Source organism: Aedes aegypti, chromosome 2 (genome assembly GCF_002204515.2).
Source record: "Aedes aegypti strain LVP_AGWG chromosome 2, AaegL5.0 Primary Assembly, whole genome shotgun sequence".
Lineage (NCBI taxonomy): Eukaryota > Metazoa > Arthropoda > Insecta > Diptera > Culicidae > Aedes > Aedes aegypti.
The window spans coordinates 22,834,236-22,854,189 of NC_035108.1; the positions used below are offsets into that span (position 1 = coordinate 22,834,236).

Here is a 19,954-nt window from a genome sequence, read left to right on the forward strand (position 1 = left end):
TCTTTACTTGTTAACTGTGATGTTTATTGTGATGACCACCAATTAATAACTTTCTCTGACGATTCCCTCACTTGATCTTGGCCACTTCGAACAGGTAAGCTCCCAGCAACTTGGTCTATAAAAGAAAACTCAATTAGTAGATGAAACATTCGCTAGGATTCACCGGAAACTTACTCCCTCGATATAGTTGCGGATATCGATCTTCTCGTTCTGCGAGTGAGCACCGTCGTCCGAAGCACCCATCGGAAGCAACAGGACATTCTTTCCGGTAGTCTGCTGCAGAGTCAACGTAACGGGAATTGAACCGCCCTCACGGGTCATATCCGGGTGGACGTCGTACACATACTTGGTGGCAACACTGGCCGCCTGGTAGTGAGGATGATTCGGGTCTTCGGTCCATGGTTTGCCACCGTGAGCCATGCGGACGGCAAACTTGTTTGGCGAGCCACGTTCGGCCCACTTGGTGGTCAGGTACTCTGTGACGTATTTCTCCACCAGATCCGGGGTCTGATCCGGAACGATACGGATGGAGAATTTGCCAATTACCTTCTTCGGAATGACTGTCTTCTGGCCGGGTTCGTAGAATGCTCCCTCAACGCCATGAATTGAGAGACTTGGCTGGCGCCAGCGATGCATCAGGATTTTGGTCTTATCTTCATTGTGCATTAGGCGACGTGCTCCCAACTGATCACGGTATTCCGAAACGTCGAAATCGATCGCATCGTACATCTCCTGTTCGTTCGGGAGCAGAGGAGCCACCTCCTTATACAGATTCGGAATCAGAATCTTTCCCTCCTTATCGGCAAGTGTTCCCAGCAAATAGACCAAATCGTTCATGGCCTCATAAACCGTGCCACCGAACACTCCACTGTGCAAGTCCTTTCCAGAGCATCCAACCTCCACATCGAAGTAGCAAATACCTCTCAGCCCGTAAGTGATGCAAGGCTTGGTCGTACCCAACCAATAGTTATCCGAGATGCACACGAAATCCACGCCAGACAAAAAGTCATTCTGGCGCTTGAACAACAGCTCGTCCAGTCCCTCGCTGCCGGATTCCTCCATACCTTCGAAAACGAACTTCAAATTCACTGGCAGAGGTTCTCCAATAGCTTGGTACGCTTCGATGGCGTGGATCCATCCCAGAACCGGTCCCTTATCATCGCTGGCACCACGACCGAACAGCTTGCCATCCTTCTCGGTCAGCACGAACGGTTCCGTGTCCCAACCGTCCTCCAGAATGGCCGGTTGAACATCCAAGTGCCCATACAGGACGACGGTCTTTTTGGCGGGATCCTACCGCGTGGGAGTGATGGAGGAAGATAAGAAGAATCAATTGAGTGGGGCGATATTCACATGCATGCGGAGCGATTAACTACAACAATGAATAAGGTAATCGATTACTGATATGACATTGATTGTGGCATTCGAGTAGATAACGGAACATAAGAGGGCAGATTCCAGTTCGCTGTAGCGAAGCATAATGGCTTTCCCACAAGTCGTTGTCACGATGGGGAGTTGTTTGTTGAGAGATTTGATGTTAGCTTATTTGCCACTTGGTGATTACAGAAGGTAAGATAATGAAGACTGAACATTCATGAAACGGAGAAATTGATTAACTCATGTGTAACACAAATCCGTGGTTCCACGACACCCTAGTAGCTAGTGGGGCGCTTTACCTAGAATTTGCGAAGCCCCTTAACAGATACGGTCATTCGAAGACCTTACTGAATTTAATCACACTGAAGTACATAGTTAACTACATTTCACAATCAAAAACAACTAACTCTTATGCGTAATTTCAAAAGGAATTTGCTACAATTTTTTATGAAATTGCACCCAAAATATGTATAAACATAATATCTCCTAGTAGAATGGCTACAAAGATTGGTGCAGAAATCGCTGATGGGATTCTCGGAGCCATTCCATGTAAAATGGAGTTATCTATGCATGAATTTGTGAAGAAATATTTGGCGGTATGTAGAGATTAATTTAAAAAATATGTGCTGCTAAAATTGCTTTCTGGTAGAAAACATTAAACAACAGTATTAAGACATTTTCGTAAAATCTTCTTCAAGAAGATCCTACATCTTTGTAGTGTTTTTTTTTTTTTTGGGATCAGGATGACATCTTTGTAGTCTCAAAATCAATGTATCGGCGCTTCTCTTGGACCAATCCCTGTATAAATACAAAAAGGTTTAAGGTGATTATAAAACGAAGCCAAACTATGAATTTTAAAGTGCACAAGACTGGAGAATCTGAAAATCAATCAAATTGCTTGCTTGCTGGTGGTGCCCAATGGGTTAAATTTTCAACGCGGAGCGCTGTTTGGTTCTCAAGTCTTGTGTTCTTGAAAATTTGAGGTGTGGCTTCGTTCTATAATCACCTTAAACGGATATGTTTGCACAAGAAGCCTTGGAGTAATTCCTAGATGTGTTCTTAGAGCAATTCCTACATGCATTCTTGCAAATATTGTGAAAAATAGAGTAGTTTCTTAGAAATACCTAGAAGCAACACAGAACGAGTAACCAACTCGTGAACCAACTTCGAAAAGGATCCCAAGTTTTTTTTTTTCGAATATTCAGGATAGACTTCTTGATGCAATGCTTGCAGAGAAGACAAATCCACAGCAGAATTCTTAGAAATGTGATTAGATAATTTTTTGAATTAATTCTCTGAGGACCTTTTAAAAAAAACCTCTAGATCACTTCCTGAAAGATTCCTTGGAAACAACCCCCTTGGGAAATAGTACTTACTAGAATTGGAATTCCGGAATTTCAACGTAGACTTTTTTGATAAACTTCTTTTAAATTAGAAGAATTCAGAGAAGAACTTCCACAAGTATTCTTGGAAAAATCTTCAAAATCGTATTTGGAATGAATGATGAAAAAATCCTAGAATAGATGCGGGAGACAATTTTAGAACAAATCAAATTACATGAAAACTGTTTTATTTGCAGATTTTTTGTAACATCCCTGAAAAATTGAACTTTTTTTTGGTAAAATTCCGTATAAAACCCCTAGAACAATGTATGGAATAGACCTGGGCGCCACCGCGCCACGCCGCCGTCACCGATGCATTTTACGTCACGCCTACGCCGAATGAGGTTCAATCTCGAAAAATTTGATAATATGTTTACGAAAATAAGAACCAGAAAGTATTACTTTGGAAGAACCTACTAAGATAATTATAGAAATTCTTTAGAGGACATGTTTTAGAATTTCTCCAGGATTTCCTCTACGGCTTCCATCAAGAATCTTTCCCGAGAATTTTTCGGGATGCCTCCTGGCATTTTTCCAGCGATTCAACCAAATATTCGTACTTAAATTGCCAGAATTCTTTCGTGAAACTTCCAGGTTTCTAGCAGTCTTCAGAGATTGTTTTAAAAATTCAACAAATTTGGTCGATTTTCCAGGGATCAACCTTGTATTTCTTCTATCAACACAACTAAGAATTCTTTTAAAAATAGTTCCAGGGATTCCATAAGGAATTCTCCTCAAAGTTCCTTTTTTTTAGTAATTCCTATAGGCATTTTTCCACAAATTCATGCAGATATTCTTCCAGTAATTCCTGTGCAAACGGGATTGCGTAAGGTTCTTTTATAAATTTTTCGAGAACTTCCTCCCTGATCAGGAGATTTTTCAAAAATCCACTACAGATTTCTCAAAGATTTTACTCATATGTCCAGAAACTTTTTTCAGGAGTTTCTATTTAAGGATTTGTCATAACAATTTTTTTTTCAAGAATTTCTTCACAAATATATTGAAGAAGTTAACTAAGCCTTTCCTTAAGATTTACTAAAATAAATTCCTCCGAAATTTTAAAAAGAATACAATATAATTTTTTTGTGAAATTAAAAAAAAAACACCATAAAATCAAATACTTTATAGGTTATTCCATGATTTCTTCCAGCGGTTTTTTTTTTTATATTTTTTTCTAAATTTGTTTAGGTATTGTAGTCTGGGGTAACATTGATCAGATTTTCAGATATTTATAAAAAATAATTTACAATTGCAAATGTTGAAACTTTTATATTTTTAAAACAAGTACTGATAGCCATTTCTCGTGTCTTTATGCTGCATTTGGTTTATCGTAAGCTTTAAGCATGTTTAAAAAAAGGTTTTATGTGATTTTTTGATTACGCTTATAAGGGGTAACCAATGTAAACAATGATCAATGATATTGAAAATGTCGTTACTTATCAAAACCAAGGCCCCTGAAGCAAAATATGAAGGCCAAACTCTTACAAGTCTATTACTTTTTGAGAAATTTCAAAATTATAAACTCCCTGAACCGTGGAATACGCCTACAGGTAGGCAATTTCCTAAGGAAATTCTATATTCTACATAGAAATTTGTCATTTTTTTCTGAATTAAAAATACTTATAAAAATTTTGACAACGGAATCGTTTTCGGCGATGTGATTTTCAGAAAATAGCTTATTTTCCTTGTCTATATCATTTGCAGAGCTCATAAGAGGCATGAAGCTATGCTAGTATCATCCACGATCATGGAAATTATTGTTTCGAATAGTTGATAAAATTACGACCCAAAGAAACTCAGTTTTTACAAAAACCTCAATTTTTATTAGCTCATGTATATAAGAAAGCGAAGCACCATTAATGCGTTGGAAATATTCTATCGATAAATGTTGATTCGAGCTTTTTACTAGGAAGGCCATCATGTTACCCCGGATTACGGTAAAAAAGAATTCCTTCATGTTTCACACCTAACGTTTCTCTGGAGATTCTTACACAAATTGATCTATGAAATCTGTCAAGTACTTGTCCTGGGATTCCTTTACATTATCAAGTGATTCTGCTAAGAGTTTCAAAAGGATTTCTAATGGAATTTTTCCAGGGACCTTTACGGAGATCTTTGTATACTTATGCTTATTTTTTTCTAGAAAAACATCCTCAAGATAGCCTCCTAGGAATTTTTACTACAGAACATTACTTATTGATCCTTCCAGGTTTTTTTTACAGGAATGTTTAAAAAAAAAAGTTCTACAGGGATTCCCTCAATTATTGTTCCATGATATTTTCTTTTTTTTTTTTTTGTATGGTATTCAGTTGGAGCTGCCTGACAGCTTAACTTGTCAAGGCTGAACCCTCGGTCTGGCTTTTGCCAAATTTCCCCTCTACCAGGACCAATACTCAGACGGACTAGGCTATGGTGCCCACATGAACACTGTTTTTTATTAGTATTGTGACGTGGTAGTTTTTAAAAAATACCCATATTCCCTTGCTTCTGAGAAAAGGAAGCATTGTGAAAATCAGCAGCTCCATCAGAATTTGTTTGAAATAGTAGTGTAGTAGTGTCATTACTAATACTGTTTAGTCGAAATGGTTTTGGATAATTTGTCATTTAAGTGCTATTTTGATTACTCCTGTCTTTCACGTAAGATTAGAATCTTAAATGTCAATTGTCGTCAAGTCTTGACAATATTGGCTGTTTAGTAGTAGTTCTAATTAATTTCTTTTTTGTTGTTAAAAGTATTTATTGGTCGTTACGTTCATATATCCATAAAGAAAAAGGTCACTTTCCTTGTCTGTTCAACAATTTCTCGAAACTAGCATGTGTACCCTAATGATCGATCTCAGCGTCTTACTTTCAATAGTCATTATTATAGTAAATATTTAAGAGTAAAGTTACCTTAGGCTTCTATTACAGTCTCCTACAAGATTCACTTTTCAGTGGCAAATGCAATGCTTCACAACGCCTACTTTCTACTTGTAAATTTTGCGAAAATGAAGCTGGAATTAGATTATTTATACCGTTGTTACAAATGAGGTATTTCTTATTATGGCAATGTAAAAACCATATTAAAATAAGATTGTCGCCACTTATTTCTACTCAGTGAATCTACTAGTAATTTTCCTTAGAGTAATATTCCCTACGTCGTATATGATAACGATATGTTTAGCTAGCTAATAGTAAGAGTGGCTACGGATCATTCTGGTTAGCAAAAGGCAAACTGAACGTCACCAATAGTATTAATGTCCACTTCGAATAAATTAATTATTTGAAATGGGCATCAATTCTATCAATGACGCAGAATGTCCGTTGGATCACATCCGAGATATTATTGCGTCTATGCCATATGAATTATGACGCGGCTTTAAGCAAAAAATGCCAAAATGTGATACCACCACTACAGGTTACGCCTTTGGTTTCCATCATATGGGCTAATGGATTATGCCCTCCCATCGCGGCAAGGTCGCATAACCAAGGGGAGGGTATTATTGTTCCATGATATTTTCAAAGGAATATTCTTCAATGGATGTTTCTAGCAATTCTTCGTTGAGTTTCTCAAAGTATACTTCTGAGAATTGGGATTTTCTTCAGAAATTGTTTCAAGAAATTTCTCAAGTATTTCTTGAAGAGTTTTGCCTTTTTTAAGATTCCCTCCTAGAACTTCTGTAGAATTGTTTCCAAAATACTTGCATCAGTTTTGTTTTCAGAAATCATGGTTTGCTTTGAAGCCGCGGAAGCTAACCACTCGGCTAAGGAAAGCCCTTAAAAACTGTATTTTTCGAAATAAAATGCCACAAAAATACCTCAGGGCTCCCATCAGGAAATCCTTCATATATTATTTCTGAAATTTTTCATGAAATCTCTTAGTCCTACATTATATTATTCAGTGATTCTCCAATCGGTTTTTCTAGGACAGAATCCCGTTGAAAACATGTTGGAAAATTCATCCAGAAACTTCTCCAGATGTCTTCAAGGATTTCTCAGGATTTTTTACAGGATTGTCCTTCAGAATTTCTTTAAGTCTTCAAGTCTTTAAGATTTTAACTAATAAATTTAAGTCCTTCCTTAGCTGAGTGGTTAGAGTCCGCAGCTACAAAGCATAGCCATGCTGAAGGTGTCTGGGTTCCATTCCCGGCCAGTCAAGGATCTTTTCGTAATGGAAATATCCTTGACTTCCCTGAGCATAGAGTATCATCGTAACTGCCATACGATATACGAATGCGAAAATGGCAATTTTGGTAAAAAAAAAGCATGCTCTGTCCCAATGAGGACGTAATGCCAAGAAGAAGAACTATAAATTTCTCTAAGGATATCTCCAAGAATTACTCCAGATATTGATCCTTAAGCATTCTTCAAGAAGTTTTCTATGCATTTCTTCAAGGGAATGTGAATGAAATTTTCCAGAAGACCGAAAAAAAGTTTGAAAAAAAATCGTGACGTGTTCCTCAATCAAATTTTAGGGTAACTTCTGTTGAAAATTGTGTATGTTCTTAAGTCACCCTTGATGAATAAGGATTTCTAGAAGGACTCACTCTTGAAGAACTTTCAGAAGATATTCAGGATTATTGCTAAGATAATTGAAAAAAAAACAACAGCTGAATCTCTGAATTATATCTTGTAGTGTTAACTGGTGATAAATCTTGAATGAATTTTCCAATATTCCATGGGGATTATTTTTGAAATTTATTGGAAAATGTTCGGAAGCACTCCAGTAATTCTTGAATGAAAACAAAAAATCTAGAGAAACTCAATTCAGTGAAACCTCTATAAGTCGATATTGAAGGGACCATCGACTCATGGAAATATCGAGTCATAGAACAGCAATCCTTTGGAAAGCTGCTTCTAGGGATCATCATAGTAACCATAGAATTATGTTTTTAGCATGGTTCCATGAGTCGATATCGAGTCATGGAACATCGACTCATGGAGGTAATCACTGTAATAAAACACAAATCGAATTTAAGGAATTATTTGAAATGTTGTTAACCCCTTAAAAGAATTTTTGGAGAAATTCTTTAAAATAACTTTAGATGACATAGCGTAGAAATTCTTGTCGGGTTTCTTGAAAAAAAAAATCCTTGAACGAATTGTACCACAAACTCTGAAACTGCGGGTTTTTTTGAAAGACATTTTGCGGGTTTTCTTGATTGAAAGACATTTTGTGGAAATCTTTGGAAGATCTCTTAGAGTCATGAACGGAGAATTCTGTTGAAAAAATATCTGGAGGAAGTCCTAGGACAGTCTTTGGAAAATTGTTTAAAGTTACTGGAGGTAGTAACGTTGAAGTGCTCAATGATCTCCTGAAGCAAATTCTGAAGAAATTCCTGGAATTCCTGTTCCTTTGAAAAATTGCTTAAAGAATTGGTAGATGAATTTCTGGACGAATTTTTGGTGAGAAGCCTGCATTAGTTCCTGATATTGAAACCTCTTGAGGAACCACTAGGATAATTCCTGAAGCTGTTCTCGAGAGTTGTGAGAAGACATTTTGCATCATAATTATCTGCAAGCAAGATAAGGAAAAAGAGAGACTTTAGAGACCATTTAGGTTAAAATAGAGAATTCATAGACCTTTTATCAAAAATAGGAACTTCTTAAAGACCTGCAAAAAAATTTCCCTGATTGTGATCGAAATTCCCTGAGAATTCCAGTTTTCTCCAGGTTGAATGAAATTCCCTGATAATTCCAGGATTCCAGGTTGAATAAAATTCCCTGATAATTCCACTCCTTATCCGAGTGGTTAGAGTCCGTGCTACAAAGCAAAGCTATGCTGAAGGTGTCTGGGTTCGATTCCCGGTCGGTCCAGGATCTTTTCGTAATGGAAATTTCCTTGACTTCATTAGGCATAAAGTATCATCATACCTGCCATTTTGACCGATCTTCTACAGCTGTTTTTTTAGTCTAATCATAGTCAAACTTTTGACCCTGTACATTGGAAGCTATGCACATAAATGTATAGGGGCAATGGGGGCAATATGAACATACGGGGCAATATGAGCCACATAGGTTTTGACCTCAAAAACAGTGTTTTAACGTCTAGTGTCGTTACGATCTACTAAAGGATGCCTCAAATAGCCACCACAATAAAAACCGTAAGAATATTCGTTTAAACACTCTAGATATTTACAAAAATGTACAAATTTGTCCTTCGTCATGAAAAGCTTATAATTTTGGCAGTTTTTAATTAAGTCTATAAGACAATTATATTTATAATTCTGGTTAATTTTACCAATCCATTGAAACTTCTGATCATAATGAACAGTTCGTGAGCGCAATTAGATTTGTTCGTAAATAAAATTATTGAAAAACAATATATTATTTTCAAGATGAAGGGACGGGGCAAAATGAGCCACCTAAATTTAAGCAAAACAAACGATGTTTTGAACATAAAAATACATTGCCTAAATATACCAGATTATTTTTTTACTGCATAGTCATCTTTATGCACCATTACAAGTGGAACACTTTGCTAGAAAATACGTTGAACCAAGTAGCGCAATTTGGTACTAGTACAACATGGTCTGTTTACTATGCATTATGTATCTTTAAAAAATAAGCCGCTAGAATCAATAATTTCAAGCAAAGCTAATACAATTTCCTTTCCAATAATGTACTCTTCACCACTAACTCTTCTCTATACTGTTTTAAATAAAAATCATTCGATTACATGAGGTGGCTCATACTGCCCCGTAGGTTGGCTCATAATGCCCCATATGGTTGGTGGTCACGTAGAAAAACATGGATTTCCAAAAAGTTCCTGAAATAATTTGCAAGTTGATGTTAACATTATTTATCGACGTAACATGGAAGATAACATTTTATAGTACAAGTCACTTGCATTTAAACCATATTTTTTTGCTGTTTTTCTATGCATTTCATGACGTTTTCCTTAGGCGGCCCATATTGCCCCGATCACCCCTAGTCCATTTTACGAGGCTTATTTCATTAATGAAATTTTGACAGGAGACGGTGTCGTAACGTGTAAAAGTAACAACAATATCAGTAGTGTTGCCGTTTCGTAAAATGGACTATATATGCTCTATTCCGTTATACCACAGACGTAACACTGACGAAATTATTTTTTTCATGTTTTACGTTTCACACTAGCGCTTTTTGCAGACCTTGTTGCACTATGTGAAGTGGATATAGTGACACATAGGGTGTCAATGCTAGTAATGGACCCCTTAGTAGCTGAAATTCATTCTCGACGCCTTTCCGCAATGCTATCTCAGACGGATATACGTTTTGTGGCGTCTAACAACAAGTTCAATGTTTTTACTTCATAGTACGCCTATGAAACATACAAAATCATTCGATTTTTCCAGCAAAATATGCATTTGGAAAACTGTTGTCCGAATGCCTATTATGGACCCTCCTGGGATCCATAATAGGAATGTTTACAAATTTGACGTTTCGTATTATGGACCCTCCATTTGATTCCCATGTAATCCGGCTCGCTGCCGACGTGCCTATTATGGACCCACCTGGAAATGCGTATTATGGACCCTCTTGTGTGGTTTCATTTACAAAACTGTTCAAATACCTGTATTGCGGCGCCTCAAACCAAATATTTTGTCTGAAACTTCTGACTAACAATGCAATCGAAGTTTTCTGTGGGGGGTCCATAATACGCAAAGGGTCCATAACCGGCATCGACTCCCTATGTTTGTCATGAATTGATAATTTCCAAATTTTTGATGGTTTTGTATGTTGTACTAGAAAAGTGTCAAACATATTTTGATTTCAAAACATTCCTAATGTTTGAAAAATTGAAAGTTTTCAAAACATTACATGTGGTTGGCGTTAAGTCAGAGTGGACTAAGTGACATTTTCTATATTTTGATAAAAATGGGCGTAGTAACACTTCGCAATTTTTTAAGTCGTGAAAATGTTGGATCAAAGTGATATAGAGATAAAATAATTTTGCATCTGATAACGAAATAATCCAATTTCCCCAAGTTTTGAACTTGATCCACCCTGGCTTATTGCCGATCATTTAGCCAAATGGGGAATCATGATGACCATTACTGGCGCACTTTCCCCAATATTGAATCATACAATTCAAAAACAAGTTTGCGAAAAAAAATTGGTACGACCACGCGTGCAGTCGCGCATAAATATTGACATTTTTATTTTTACGCTGCGCTTGATTCGGTGTGCACTGCACATATCTCTACTCGATACACCAAACAGTCGCCCGCCAGAGACCGGACGAAAACAAAAATAAAGGGGTCAACGGCAGCGTCTCTGTGTCATCGTCATCGTATATGGCTCGTTACTGCATTATTCAATGGGCGTTGTTGAAATGTTGCTGTTAGTTTTATAGACATATCAGATTTAGCCGGTTGATATTACAAAAACCAAACACCTGGGACTTAACCCTTTCTTTCCCACATTTTAAGAATCAATATAAAACATTTTAGTTCTAATAGTAAATGGATTGTTTCACAGTTGAAACTGTTAGTTGACTATTGGATTATATTGGATTAATCGGATAAGTATGGAATGAGATTCTAAAACCTAGTGCATAGTATTCATCTGAGTCTAATTTAGACTTTAAAAGTTCATAGAAAATCAATAGAGCTCTGGAACAACAATGGGAAAGAAAGAGTTTATTATGAGAACATACCTTAATTACATTTTTTTTCTGGTAATGGTATGTTTGTGCATAACAGTAATGTATAACCATTTTGATTTGCTATTTTCTAACTGTAAAATATTAAGCAGGAAAATACTTGAGATTAGTTCTGCTGCCAAGTTGCAGCAACAAGTTATTAGCTAAGAAAACATGTTATAATGCTTATTAGTTTCGCTTCTAGCTCGGCTACTTCTCAATTATCACAAAATTCAACATGAGACCCACCCAACACTACACATAATGTCTCATTGCAAAGCATCAAATTATCATTAAGCTGTGCTGTGACCACTAACCAGTCACGTTCAGCCTATTTGAAACCAATTTGAATGCCTTGTCTCAATTTCCCTGACTCAATGAGTCAACCGCAAAAAAAATCATCACACAATGCCTTCCATACCGCCTTTGTGTGCGAATTATCGTTCTTGTGGCTTTCACTCTGCTTTGCAAACTAGGTATTTTTGCAGTCGTTTCTATGATCATATGATAAAGTGTATAAGCTTATCTCAGTCACATCCCATAGGAGATGTTGACCACTTTGCTGGTGATATTCCCTGTGTACTTGAATTTAAAGAATGTCACATAATCGATCAAGGTCTCAATTAGAAGGCTTCACAAATCAATCAAATGCCATCATATCAGTCGTCGTTACTCTTGGTGATCGAAGTAATAATGGGAATGTTACTTACGTTGCCCAGCGTTCCCAGAATCACATTAGGCAGATCCAGCACCCGTCCATCGGGGAAGGTCTGCTTACCAACGTCGGCCAGTTCCACAGTGGAGCCCAACGCCTTCAGACGGTCCGCCACCCAGTTAACCATGCGGAAAATTTCTGGTCGCGAATCGGGCCAAGCAGATACCGATTTGATAGCGACCGCCTCAGCCAGAGCGGAGATGTATTTGCTCTTGTTGGCATCGATGTGGCTGTGAAAGAAGCAAATGGAAGATTGTAAGAGAAATTCTTAAATTGGAGTTTTCAATACTAACCTGAAAAGATTCTTCAGCACATCTGGGAGGGCAGCAGTTGCACTGGCCATTGTTTTATCACTCACTTCTACTGGAGTCTGATAACGACGACACAACCAATAAGGAACAAACACTAAACGATTAACGAATAAAACCGGTTTCACTGGTGGAAGTTCTCCGATCTATGCTCCGCCGATGACTGACCGGCTTTCGACGATGTGATGACGGCTATAGCTATCGTCTTCGTCGCGCTGAGTTTTATTGTTGCTGGTGCAGTAGTACAAACGCTTTTACTCACACAAACCGTTTCCCCTTTTACAGATAAGAAGATGCATGAATGGGTGATAAGGGGAGCAGTAGGGCAAATGTACCGTTAGTGGTGTACCTAAGGAAAAAACAGCTGAAACATGGTGGATGGTGATACAATCATGAAATATGCGATTTTAACGTATCAGTCGAAAGATTTTAAATCATTAAAAATACGCGTATCTGTCAAAGGATACGAACTCTAGTGGAGTTAAATGGTATAGTACTGAATTCGGGTTTCTCATCTACTTATAGGTATTCTACTAAACAGCTCAAAGATTTACTGTCATTTAAATCCTTCCTTCTATCACTGAAACGTATGAAAATCATGATTCATATAAATTGTCTCTGCAAATAATCCTTGCACCAATAATAGGAACACTGTTCATTTAATGGAGGTATGTTATTAGCATAATTCCTATAATGGAGCAAACCATTGATTTCTTATCGGACTTGGTGATTCCGGTTTTCGATTTAATTCGTATTTATTTCCATATTTTGTTCGAGCTACAATATTGTCACAGCTAATGTGGTCGGCCTAGGGGCCTTTCAATCTAGGTTCAATTTGATTTTTTATGGTTGATTTCATTTGATTGCTCTAGTTTACAATTTGGCTCGATTGGAGTGCCGGTAGTTTATTCTCTTATCGGACTTTCCACTATGGGTACTAATATACCACGTATAGGTACAAAGAGGTTTTTTTTGCAAAATAATTCTTCTAAATAGCTTTACGATTAAAATCATAGATATAATTCCATTGCTTGCATCATTTTCGCATCGTACATCTTAGAAAAATATCACATACCTAGTTATTTATTAATGTGAAACATATCAAAACACACTACCTCCACTAAGGGAGCGTTAACCCTAGGTAAAGCTTAGCAAGAGGTTGACTATTTTTCTCACCGAATGTAAATGTGTTGATTGGGGAGAGGGGAGCAAAGCAATCGTTTGAACCATTTCTACTCTTTATTGAAAGAATTCAGTCAGAATTTATTTGTATAAAATCAGAAATTCTTCTATGATTTGTAACAGAAATTCCATAAGTAATTCCAGTTCGGATTACTCAAGAAAACATTAAAAATTTAAACAAGGGTACCTCTAATACATTCTCCAGATTTTTTTTTTTCAAGTTTCTACCAAGAAAAAAACAGAGGCGTGAAAAATAAAATTGTGATTATTCCAGTATTCTCAAAAAAATCTTGCGAAGATTCTTCCAAAACTCTAAAATTTTTTGTTCTGCAGAAATTCCTTAAAAAAATCCAAGAAGTCCTGCTGCTTAAATTCAGGGATTTTAAAGCAATTACTCTTTAAAAAATCCTTAACCACTTATGCAAATACTTACTGTAGGGTAAATTATGTATTTTGGACAGGCTAAGGATATGTCTGGAAACGGCGATCGATTAACTGCATTAGACACAAGTATTTTATTTCGTAGAGTAAAGTGAGGCAAAAGTTCGAATGGGGCAAGAGTTTCTTTTTAAGATTTCTAGCTTAAATCAAATCAAAACTTAGAAATGTCATGGTGGTTTGAATGCTATTCAAGTAAGAGACTTTCACTCCAAATATCATAAAAATCGATTGAGTTTTGGAAAAGTTATGGCTATTTGTTGTTTTTCGACGTAAATATTGTAATATTTGGTCAAACTTTCGATGCATGGAACCAAATGAAGATAAAATCTTTTTCAATATTTTATGTAAGGGCGTTTCTAGGCCTATCATAAGGATGCTTTGACGTGGATTAGTTTTTCCATAAATAGTTGGAATCAATTTTTGGCCCATAGCGGGGCAAAAGTTCGAATCTGCGGGGCAAAAGTTCGACCCATGTATAAACCCTCGGAATTTTTTTCAAATTTCCTGAAATCGACATATTATCTTCAAATTTAGCGAAATTTGCCTGATCGTGCGAAAAATGTCACAAAAAATTTACATTTCCCTTAGTTTTGCGAAAAACTGCTATTTTTTGGGTGTATTACAATTAACCCTGCTTTGGGCATTTTTTGATGAAAATTTAGTGTGTATTTTTCGGCAAACATAAGTTTACGGCTGGTAGAAAGTATGCCTGGCATAAAAGTATTGATATTTTGTGTTTTAGCCAACGAACTTTTGCCCCACACTAGATTCGAACTTTTGCCCCACCGGTGGGGCAAAAGTTCGAATAAGACAATCAATTTTGAAACTGTTATAACAAAAAATGGGTAAATATTTTGACACAAGTTTGTTCAGCAAAGTCATAGCCAACATGATGAAGGTTCGCTGTATGGTATTTGTTTTGTTTCATCTGCTATTATTTACCTGGAAACTTTGATTATACCACTAAGGTCGAACTTTTGCCCCACCTTACTCTAATGTTACTTATATGCTTGATGTCTTTTTGTTCTTTGTGTTTCTGGGGAGAAAAAGCTTACAAACTGTAGCATTAGCTACCAAAATAACGTTTTTCAGCGACTTGTCTGTTATACATTTCGGACACCAAATATACATTTTGGACACCCTCATGTGAATATAATTTGGACAGGGGCGTTATCTCAATATCCATAGAATGGTTTCTTATAAAAAACGGTCATATAATAAAATTTTAAAAGTTCTCATGTGGCCTATGCAATTTTTTCGCTTTTTGGATGTGTATATTAGTATATATTAATAATTTAATTTAATGCAAGCAAATATCATCAGATCCACGAGAAAACGCCTACAAGTATGCATGCATGTGACATTCCAGTGTATTTCATCAGATGGCCAAATTATATCAACAGAACAAAAACCATAATCTATTTTGGACACCACCTGATTTATGCCTTATATACTCATGTTAAAATTTTAGATGAACTTAGCTTCAACTTTAGACATATTTTATCATATTGCCACTTTTAATTTTTTCTGAATGCCAGTTCCGAGCGCTATTATTGCATTTAATGTATGTTCTTGAAATGCATATCCTCTTGCATTCGTAGGTTTCACAGATGTTCTGTTGATACAATTTACAATTTTGATATTTTTGAAGCCAATTTGTAATTGTTATGAAAATGGTTATCATTAATAAGTAGCATAGTGTATTGGTAATGCAATACATGATTTCTTGAGCATATATTACTCACCATCTCGTGGGAAATGAGTTTAGAACGACCAGCCTGTCCAAATTATATGCATGTCCAGGTTATATACGTTACCCTAATCCTGACATGAACTCCTGAAATTGATTCTGGCGATTTTTAACAAACTCCTCCAAATAACTCTCCAGAAGTCTCCAGGAGAAAATTTTCAGGGAGTTCTCCATTCTTCAATTTTACCAGGTTTTTCTTGAATTTCTTCAGGATTCAATCGGAAGCTTTTTAAATTTCCTGAAAAAAATCTTCCTAGAATTCCTCCTGAAAGTCTTGCAATATGTAATTCAATTTCTAAAAACATTTGTTCAACTATTCCTTTAAAAAATATCCAGTAAATCTTTGGCTTTAAAGATTTCTGTTAGATTTTCTCATGCGTTTTTTCATATTCGAAAATCCTTCAGGAGCTTCTCAAATATCTGCTTCTGCTTAGAATTACTTCCTTACTGGGACTTCTCAGCTTAGTGTTCAATGAGCTCTTCCACAGTTATTAACTGAGAGCTTTCATTGTAACAAACACGAAGATACTCTATGCCCAGAGAAGCCAAGGAAATTTCCATAATGGAAAGATCCTGTAGCGACCGGGAATCGAACCCAGACACCCTCAGCAGGCTTCGCTTTGTAGCCGCGGTCGTCACCACAAGGCGAAGGGATGCCCTTCTCAAATATGTTGTACAGATATTTTTTTAGGTATAGACAAATCAGTCAACGGCTGAGAATTATTATATAGGAGATACTTTTGAAATTCCCTTAGGATTTTCCAGTGTTCTTTCGAGTTGTTTTCGTTCTTTCTGGTTGTGGAATCGGAATCATTCGACAAGTCATAATTCATGTTTTTATCAGATTCTTGCACTGATTTCGCCAGCGATTCTTTCGAAAATTACTCCAAGGATTTCTTCAGCGATTCCACTAGGAATTTCGCCAGATTTCTCCAGAAAGAACTTTAGATCGCTACCAGATGTTTGAAATTGATTATTCGAGGGATTCCTGTAGGAAAATTTCTACAGATATTCCTTTAAAAATATTGCATGGAGTTTCTGCAGTAGGGGCGCAACCAAGGGGGGATTTTGAGGATTACCGAACCTACCTCTATCTCTATCCGCCACCAGGTACTTCGTTTTGGTAGAATTTATGGTCAGGCCTATCCTCGCTGCCTTCCTCTTCAAAGACACGAAAGCCTCCTTTATTGATCTGCGATCGATTCCAATAAAGTCGATATCGTCCGCAAAGCCAAGGAGCTTGTGCGACCGTGTAATGATGTTGCCGTTTCTCTGCATGTCAGATCTCCTGATAGCACATTCGAGTGCAATGTTGACCAGTAAGTTCGAAAGTGCGTCTCCCTGCTTCAATCCGTCTAACGTCACAAACGAGCTTGAGACCTCGTCTGCAATCCGAACACTTGATTTCGAGCCATCCAGCATAGCACTTATCAGTCTAATTAGTTTTGCCAGAAAACTATGTTCAGACATTATCTGCCACAGCTCATTTCACTGAATCGTATGCCACTTTGAAAACAATAAACAGATGATGAGTCTGCAAGTTATACTCCCGGAATTTATCTAGGATCATTCGTAAGGTAAACATCTGGTCAGTTATCGAGCGGCCCTCACGAAAACCAGCGAATTATATTATAGGGTTTCACATAAAACTAAAAGAACGAAAATCGGTTCAAAAGGGATATTTGAGAGCGTTTTAAAGTCATGAAACATTTTTGACCCTTAACGCAAACGTTTCACTTTCTTTGTAGGGTCACTTCAAGAGACCACTAAAAGCTATTCCTAGCACGAAAATGTTCGTTTTTAAAGTTAGAAAAGTCAGAAAATTTCCGGTTTTTGACGTTAACTACGGCAAAATACTGGGTGTCAATTGAAAATCTAAAATTTTGCGACCATCACGAAATTATGTTAGATTTTGAACGCTAATAACTCAGCCATTTATAGATAGATTTTCAATATTTTTCCACCAATAGGTCGGGAATTTATACAACATTTTTTCGAATGGAGAAAACTATTGATTATCTACAATGAACTGTTGAAAATTGGAAAAAATGTCGATCCCTTGCTTTCGCAACCAATCATGTTCAAGCAGTTTTCCACGCTTCTTTTGCGTTTCGCTTCGTACTATAAAAGCAGACCGCTTGCTGTTTCTTCGCTCATTCTTCTTTTTGCCGTCAGACTGTGAACATGGTCGGCGAGCAAGTCTCAAATGCCTTTCCCATTTTTAGCTCAGTTTTCAATGGGACGCGAATGGAACAACACGCATATCGGAGCCGTCGTGACTGAAGCCGCTTGTTGAAGCGCCCATCGTCATCGCCAACGCAAACCTCATCGGGCTAGGAGTATTTCAACCTGTGCGCCGTCAAAATGTGTCCGTGTTACTCGAATTCAACAATTTAATCGGCCTTTTTCCTAATATGTTCACCACATTTTTTTACTGTTCAGGATGAACCACTGCGACCAATTTTCTTTGATCTTTTGTGGTAAACCCGTGTCCTTTGCTTAGTGCATGTCATTCTACTCCATTACTATTGAGAAATAATGAAGTAGTCGTTTTTTGTACAATTATCATTCTTTACCATTTTGCATTAAGCCTCTTTAGAAAAAGATAACGCTATTTATACTATTTGGAGAAAACAGTTTGTCACCATTATACACTCAATAGCGCGCCCCTCATTCAGGTTCGGCCACATAATACTTATTTTTGACCATGCTTCGGTACTCTAGCGTATCAAACTATTGGTTCTACTAATAAGGTTCAAAGTCGTTTTTGTAACTGTGAACAGGTTTCATCGCATTAGACATTTAGATTCCTTGAAAAAAAAAAGCTTATTTTAGAATGTAGGAGATCTGCTACTCCACTGATTCGGAATCGTTTATCTTATGAATTGAAACCAGCCTCAGATGCTGATTGAGTCATTTTTCCACTCCGACCTCCTCATCATCTAGGACAAATAGGTGGGTCTTAGTGACTTGTTACTCCTTTATACTCTTCCGACCATAACTTATCAGCAATAACAAGAACATATACAACAAGAGTACAATACGGTAGATCTTGCCTCGTAACGCACCTCGAAAAGGTGATCTACCCGCGTTACGGGTTTGTTTACCACATACTTGCTATAATCTCTTAATTCATCTCGTAGCATCATACAATATCTGATTTATTACGAATAATTGACAATACGGCAATTTGAGGATATTTCCGAGGACGCTGCTGGAGCTAAAGTTTGAGCAAAAACGTTAGCATGAGTATGTTTCGTACGCTCATGCTTTCCAGATGTTGTGTGAACTCAGTACACAATTCTTGCTTTTGGATTAACTCCAGGTAGTAGTGAACTCCCAAACACAGACATCAAACCAACATACCAACATACCAGACAGTGCGAACTTATCTCTCATACCGGCAAATAGTGTGTAGAGTAAAGTGGGGCAAAAGTTCGAGTGGGGTAAGAGTTTCTTTTTAAGATTACTAGCTCAATTCAAAACAAATCTTATAAATGTCATGGTGGTTTGAATGCTATTCAAGTAAGAGACTTTCAATCCAAATATCATCAAAATCGATTGAGATTTGGAAAAGTTATGGCTATTTGTTGTTTTTCGACGTGAATATTGTAATTTTTGGTCAAATTTTCGTTGCATGGAACCAATTGAAGATAAAATCTTTTTCAATATTTTATGTCAGGGCGTTTCTAGGCCTATTATAAGGTTGCTTTGAGGTGTATTAGTTTTTGCATAAATGCTTGAAAACAATTTTTGGCCCATAGTGGGGCAAAAGTTCGAATCAGCGGGGCAAAAGTTCGACCCATGTATAAAATCACGGAAAAAATTGCAAATTGCCTGAAATCCACATATTATGTTCAAATTTAGTTAAATTTGTCTGATCGTGTGAAAACTATCACCAAAATTTTAAATTTTCACTTAGTTTTGCGAAAAACTGCTATTTTTGAGTATATTACAATTAACCCGGTTTTGGGCATTTTTTTGATGAACATTTAGTGTGTATTTTTCGTCAAACTTAAGTTTACGGCTGGTGTAAAGTATGCCTGTCATAAAAGGATCGATATTTTGTGTTTTAGCCAGCGAACTTTTGCCCCACAGTAGATTCGAACTCTTGCCCCACCGGTGGGGCAAAAGTTCGAATAAGACAAGCAACTTTGAAACTGTTATCACTAAAAATGGGTAAATATTTTGACA

General features: G+C 36.9%; 2 protein-coding genes across 3 annotated transcripts in view; both read right to left on the reverse strand.

Moving 5' to 3' along the window:
• Window positions 1-2: 2 nt before the first annotated feature.
• LOC5571265 (cytosolic non-specific dipeptidase) lies at window positions 3-12,578 on the reverse strand. The gene is made up of 4 exons (XM_001653513.2): window positions 12,373-12,578; window positions 12,075-12,309; window positions 175-1,293; window positions 3-115 (listed from the first exon to the last, which is right to left on the reverse strand). Exons 1-4 carry the CDS (start codon window positions 12,420-12,422, stop codon window positions 68-70), a joined length of 1,452 nt encoding a protein of 483 aa, XP_001653563.1. The 5' UTR covers window positions 12,423-12,578; the 3' UTR covers window positions 3-67.
• LOC5571262 (dnaJ homolog subfamily C member 5 homolog) overlaps window positions 12,451-19,954 on the reverse strand; it is a 40,941-nt gene continuing 33,437 nt past the window's right edge. For both annotated transcript variants that reach the window (XR_002499438.1, XR_002499439.1), the window contains one exon: window positions 12,451-12,751. The gene's annotated coding sequence lies outside the window, so the exon portion shown is untranslated. The remainder of the gene's footprint in view (window positions 12,752-19,954) is intronic.